The 6961-nt window shown below is 37.5% G+C and overlaps 1 protein-coding gene across 1 annotated transcript in view; it reads left to right on the forward strand.

The window, feature by feature from the left end:
* LOC106875593 (putative elongator complex protein 1) overlaps positions 1-6743 on the forward strand; it is a 64369-nt gene extending 57626 nt beyond the window's left edge. The window contains exons 29-34 of the mRNA XM_014923810.2: positions 224-398; positions 2073-2187; positions 3595-3722; positions 4687-4832; positions 5966-6050; positions 6578-6743. Of these exons, the coding sequence (XP_014779296.1) occupies positions 224-398; positions 2073-2187; positions 3595-3722; positions 4687-4832; positions 5966-6050; positions 6578-6663 (735 nt within the window). The 3' untranslated portion in view covers positions 6664-6743. The remainder of the gene's footprint in view (positions 1-223; positions 399-2072; positions 2188-3594; positions 3723-4686; positions 4833-5965; positions 6051-6577) is intronic.
* The last annotated feature ends 218 nt before the right edge of the window (positions 6744-6961 follow it).

Raw genomic sequence — 6961 nt, forward strand, 5'->3', positions numbered from 1 at the left:
TTAATGTACCAATCTGTTGCATGTTGGGTGGACTGAATGTGAATTCTTAATGTACCAATCTGTTGCATGCTGGGTAGACTGAATGTGAATTCTTAATGTACCAATCTGTTGCATGCTGGGTAGACTGAATGTGAATTCTTAATGTACCAATCTGTTGCATGCTGGGTAGACTGAATGTGAATTCTTGATGTGATGTTAATGTCCTAATGTTTCTTTGTTTTAGATGTACAAATATAAAAGACAAGATTTTATCGAGACTAATTTGAAAGAAGCTATTCTCGCTGCCTGCCAGAATGAAATGGATTCTTTAGAAAACATGTTTACTGACTTTAAACGTCATATGAAACGGTTAGTTTTGGTGAGAAAGGAAAAACAAAAGGCTAAACTTGATATATACGGTAAGGGTCCAAACAGTAATTATTAATGTTTAATCTTCTGTGTAACAAGTAGCAAGCTGGTAGAATCATTAGCACGTTGGACGAAATGCTTAGCAGCATTTCTTCCAGCTCTTTATGTTCCAAGGTCAAATCCCTGTTGAGATCAACTTTGACTTTCATCCTTTTGGGGTTAATTGAATAAAATATCAATCAAATACTGGAACTGATGGAATCAACTCAGCCATTTTCTTCAAAAGTTGCTGACCATGAATTTTGCCCAACAACCCCCAGGTTTTAATTTAAATTTCTTGAAGCAAGATATCAGGTAATTGCTAAGTTTGGTTAGATTCATCATCATCAACGCTTAACGTCCGCTTTCCATGCTAGCATGGGTTGGACGATTTGACTGAGGACTGGCAAGCCAGAAGGCTGCACCAGGGTTCAATCTGATCTGGCAAAGTTTCTACAGCTGGATGCCCTTCCTAATGCCAACCACTCCAAGAGTGTAGTGGGTGCTTTTTATGTGCCACCAGCACGAGGGCCAGTCAGGCAGTATTGGCATTAACTATGCTCGAATTGTACCTTTTACGTGCCAGTAGCATGGGAGCCAGTCAGGCAGTACTGGCATTGATCGATTCTGTAGGATTTGAACATAAACTGTCATCATCATCATTTTAACATCCACTTTCCTATGTTTGCATGGGTTAGATAGAATTCTTTAAGGCAGACTTTCTACCCCCAGATGCTTTTCTTGTCACCACACCTCGTTCTAAGCAAGGTAATAATTCTCCATGGCTAGACATGTTTCCAGGGACATCATCATGATGTAAAAGCAAAGAGAGAGACACACACACATGCATACATGGCAAACTTGTTTCTGTTTCTGTCTATCAGATCCACTCACAAGGCTTTGCTTAGCCTTGGGCTATTGCAGAAAACCCTTGCTTTGCTTGCCACACAGTAGGACTAAACCTGAAATCACATAGCCATGCTTGCTCTTTACAATTCATGCAAGAACCTTAATCCTACATTACCCCTGTTCAATATGCTGTTAGGATTTTCTGATTGGGCATCAATATAGCAGATTGTTTACCCATTGATACATGCTTCTGATTGAGAAAGCTTAAGCCACTGACTATATAATCCCTGATCTCTGTTGTTGTTGCTGCTTCACCCAAGGTCAATGCTAATTTTGACCAGTGACCTAGGAATCTCAAACAGTTGTCTATAGTTATGTATGTAAGGCTTCGACCAGGGATGTGCTGCCTGGGTAGGTAAGGTAGGCAGTGCCTACCTTGAATAAAATAGATCAATAGCAATATTTTCCTTCTATGGCAAAATATGCACCTAATTCAATAAAATTATGAAGGTTACACTGATTATTAATGCATAAAAAGCAAAATATTTTATTTTTTTGTAGATTAGGCAGGCATAATTCAACCCGCCTTTCAATCTCAGTATTAAAACTATGCATAATACTGCTGTAGTACACGTGCTGCGTACAATACTACAATACTGGTTTCTTTACATGCTATAAAGGCAGAAGTAAATCTGCCTTCAACTCAGTCACACGCCTGTGTTTCGCTTAGTTTTTGTGTTTTACTGTATAAATGTCACCAACTGCCTATGTTGAGTAATTACTGATAGTACGTGCCTGGCTTCTACTGATAAATATTTGTTTACTTTTGCTTTCAGAAGATGAAGGTTTAATAACCAATGCTGACTTATATTCTGAATCCAGCAGCATTGCTGGAGACAGTGTCGTTTCATCGACAAGTAACAGAACATCGTTGCTCAGTCGATCTACAGGGTATGTAATGTGTAATTTCATTCTACTAATTATTTTGTATTTGTCTTGCTCGTTATGTAATGTGTTGTGAGTTGGCAGAATCATTAGAACCTCAGAATGCCTCAAACTATTTGTTTCCACTCAATGTATTTGGAGTCCAAATTTTTCCAGAGTTAACTTTGCCTCTTGTTTTTTACATCATCATCATCATTTCAGCATCTATTTTCTGTGCTTGCATCAGTCAGAGGAAAATACATTGGGAAAGAGTTTCCTACAACCAGATTCACTTCCTGATGTTTGTTTCCAAATGGGGCAAGATATCATCATGTTTTATATATATATATATATATATATATATATACACACAAACTAGCTGCTGCTAACTACCTAGAACCCACAAGAGTGAAAAAGCAAGACAGAGACAGACAGAAAAAGGGAAATGTTCCTTGCATTTGAAAACTATGGAAATATTTTTAATAAGCATTTTATTTAATTTTTTCACAATTTAATTGTTTTTCATGCTTTACTCTAAGTTGAAAAAGTTGTAAAGACTGAAACCAGTACTAAAATGTTCTTCATGGTAAAATTATTTTAGCATTTTCTACTTTGTCTTATTTTCCTTATATATATATATATATATATATATATATATATATATAGAGAGAGAGAGAGAGAGAGAGAGAGATTTACGTAGGTGCAGGTGTTGTTGCTTCCCAACCACATGGTTCTGTGTTCAGTCTCACTGTCCACTGGGACCCACCAAGGCCTCTGTGATGGACTTGGTAGATAGAAACTGAAAAAAAACACATGTGATATCATTTTTCATTCATTCATCATTTAGCATCTGCTTTCCATGCTGGCATGGGTTAGAAAGTTTGACTGAATCTGTTAAGCTGGAGAGTTGTACCAAGTACCAGTTTGATTTGGTATGGTTTCTACTGCTGGATGCCCTTCCTGATGCCAACCACTCCGAGAGTGTAGTGGCTGTTTTTTATGTGCCACCAACATGAGTGCCAGTTATGTGACACTGGTTTTGGCCACAACTACAGTTTCACTTGGCTTAAGTTTTCTCATATGTGTGTGTATTTTCGTATGTACCCTTACTGTAACAGCATGTGATGATTGTAAATGAACATCACCATCATACAAGTGAGGTGGTTCATTTCCTGTTTTCTGTGGAAAACATATATGGCCATGGGGAAATATTACCTTTCTTGGAAACAGGTGGGGGTTGGTGACAGGAAAGGCATCTAGCCATAGAAAATCAACCTCAACTAATTCCATCTGACTCGTGTAAACATGAAAAAATGGATATTGAAGTTTTGATAATGACGAGAACATTGCCAACCCTAACCAGTCTGTCTCTGAACTAAATTCTTCTCAGAGACATCTTGTACTGTAATTGTTTTCCTTTCCTTTTAATTGTAGAAGATCCTCCAGAAATCGACGGAAACTGGAAAAGAAGAAATGGAGTCTAAAAGAAGGAAGCCTTTTCGAAGAATTTGCATTAGTTGATGAATTGAGTAAAATTATCAAACAAGTAGATACGCTGCGAGGTAAATCTTTACTTATTGTTTCCTTGAATGTGGAACTGATTCTTGTCATTACTCGACCAAATGCTGCTACCAAGTAGTGCAAGCAACAGTTCCAAGTATCTTTCATTGAGTTGACCTATAATTAAGGGTACTCTAGCAAAGACCAGGCTACCCTTTTTATATATCTAAGGCTTGGTTGTTTAATCTGTCCTTCCTTCCTTAAGACAGTAACATATGATTTAAAGCAATTTGGCTGCTACTTCTCCAAGGTCAAGCCATTATACACAGACAAGTTCCTTTGTTGACTCAGATTGAACTGGTATAGGGTAGCAGCAGCATAAAGATGTGCAGTTTTTAAGTACAGTTACGAGAAAGTGTCAAAAGCAATTTGGGGTAAGGAGGGAAGCTGGTTTAACCCTTTTGATATTAGCCCAGCTGAAACTGCCTCTGGCTCTGTAGTACAAATGTCTTGTTTTCATAAGTTCTGAATTAAAATCTTCCATCAAATCTTAGTCACAATTTATGTTCCTAACACTAGCTGAATGATAACTAAGTTATTTTACTAAATTCTTTGTTAGATTTAAAGTTAATTGAAAGAAACACACAGTATCTCAACAGAAATATGGTAACAAAAGGGTTAAAATATATGATAGAGAAACAGTTCTTAACCCTTTTGAGACTAACCTGGCTCTGGCTCTGAGTACAAATGTCTTGTTTTCATAAGTTTTGAATTAAAACCTTCCACCAGGTCTTAGTCACAATTTATGTTCCTAACACTAGCTTAATAATAACTAAGTTATTTTACTAAATTCTTTGTTACACTTAAAATCAATTGAAAGAAACACAAAGCATCTTAACAGAAATATGCTAAGTAGGTTATCACCAATTGAACGTTTCTCAGTCAGTTGACTTGTACACAATATCTTTATAGTCTATTGTATTTGAGAAAGATCATACATAACCTATTATATTTTACTTTCTGTAGCTGACACCCATTCTCTGCTGCTTGTGCTGGTTCAGTTTGACTTTGAAAGTAAAGCTGAACAACTGCAGGAATTTTATGACAATTTCCTGAAGCATATTGAGAAAAATCTACCAACTTTACGTAAACCAAGTGATGAGAAACAACAGGTAGTATAAAAGTTTTTTTTTTACATCAGTGGTCAAGTAGTTTGCTTTCCAACTACATGGTTTTGGGTTCATTCTTGCTGTGTTGCACCTCGAGCAAATACATTCTATTATATCCTTGGATTGAGCAAAAGTAACCAAAGCCCACAGAAGAGACCATCAATATAGGTATATCTGTACATGTGGGTGTGTTTGTGTCTCCTTGAATTGACATCACATGACAGTTGTAAATCAGCTTCACCATCATAGAAAATGGTGTTGTTAATTTTCAATCTTCTGTGTAAACATGTCTGGCTATGGAGAAATATTTCCTTGTTTTGGAAACAGATGAAGGTTGGCAACAGGAATGGCACCTGGCTGTAGAAAATCTGGCCTCAGTGAATTCTGTCTGATCCAGTCATCATCATCATCATCGTAGTTTAACCTCCGTTTTCCATGCTGGGATGGGTTGGATGGTTTGTCTGGGGATTGGCAAGGCAGAAGGCTGCACCAGGCTCCAATCTCATCTGGCAATGTTTCCACAGCTAGATGCCCTTCCTAACGCCAACCACTCCGAGAGTGTAGTGCGTGCTTTTTACATGCCACCGGCATGGGAGCCAGTCAGGCGGGCCTGGCATCGATCACGTTCGGATAGTGCTTTTTACGTGCCACCAGCACAGGAGTCAGTCAAGGGATACAGACATCGGCCACATTCAGATGGTGCTTTTTATGTGATGATAATGATGACGATGACAGTTATTTTTGGAAGTGAAAGATATATACATTTGATGGATATTTGTCCTCATCTTGTTTGTTGTTAACAATGTTTCGGCCTTCATCAGATGTCTTGGGGAAATTTCGCGCCTGGGTTCTCATTCGTAAGGTATTTTTCGTAGTCGTCGTCGCTGTTGTTGTTGTTGTTCAGATCACTGCCTGGAATTGAACTCGGAATCTTGGGGTTAGTAGCAACCCATACATGAATGAATGGTGCTTCTCGCGTGCCACCAGCACTGGTAACGGCCACAACTACAATTCCCATTTGATTTTGATAAATATATTATTTTTTTAAGATATTTAGACTGGTTGTTTAATTTTCTGATTTTGTTGGATCCATTCTGTTTCTGTCATTATAAAATATATACTTTGCTTTATTCCAGCTTTCATTGGGACCTGGTCTAACAGCCAATGTTATTGCTGCAGCTGTTCAACAGGGCCAAAACTTCAACAGCGATGCAGAACCTGGTAACTAATTTATTATATCATTAAGTATGTATGTGTGTGTAATTATACATCATTTTATAAGGAGCTAGGGATTATTTTGGCTTGTCTTGCATGAAGTAGATGAGGGTTCCATACATAGTCTGTTTTTGGCTTAGTTTCTACAGCTAAATGCCCTTCTTAAAGATAAATAAAATAATCACCTGACAAAGGACTAGAATCAATGTAATCAACCCTTTGAAACCAGTCAATAACCAATTAATATAATCAAAATTCTTTAGGTGGCAAGCTGGCAGAATCATTACTGCACCAGACAAAATGCTTACCAGCATTTCTTATTTTACATTCTAAGATCAAATTCCACCAATGTCGACTTTACCTTTCATCCTTTCGGGGTCAATAAAATAATAACCAGTTGAGCACTGGGATCAATGTAATTAACTTTCCCCATCCCATGAAATTGCTGGCCTTGTGTCAAATTTGAAACCAATGTAATCAAAATTGTTGAAACCATTGAAAGACTAAAAATAATGTTTCTTTTTTGTTTGCAGACCCTTCTCAAATGGTACCAAGTAGTCTCAACAGCAGTCTTAAATGGAAATTACATGTAATTAGTAATAATCAGCAGACACAATAATTTCACCAGGAGTAATTCAATAAACTTATCTGTCTCTATATATATATATATATATATATATATATACATATATATTAAAAGCTGTTTGTGTTCTATTTGTAATATGTTTATTAAGCCATCAACTTACGTCTGCCATGAGTCCTAGGCCTCATAAGGGAAGGGCTTGACTCAGTTCCCATGGGTTAGAAGGCTTGACAGGTGCTGGCAAGGCCAGGGGCTGCATCAGATTCTATAGTCTGTTTTGGCTTGGCTTGTACTGCAGGATGCTCCTTCTAATGCCACCCACTTTAAAGTGTGT

This window comes from Octopus bimaculoides, chromosome 3 (assembly GCF_001194135.2).
Source record: "Octopus bimaculoides isolate UCB-OBI-ISO-001 chromosome 3, ASM119413v2, whole genome shotgun sequence".
NCBI classification, from domain to species: Eukaryota; Metazoa; Mollusca; class Cephalopoda; order Octopoda; family Octopodidae; genus Octopus; species Octopus bimaculoides.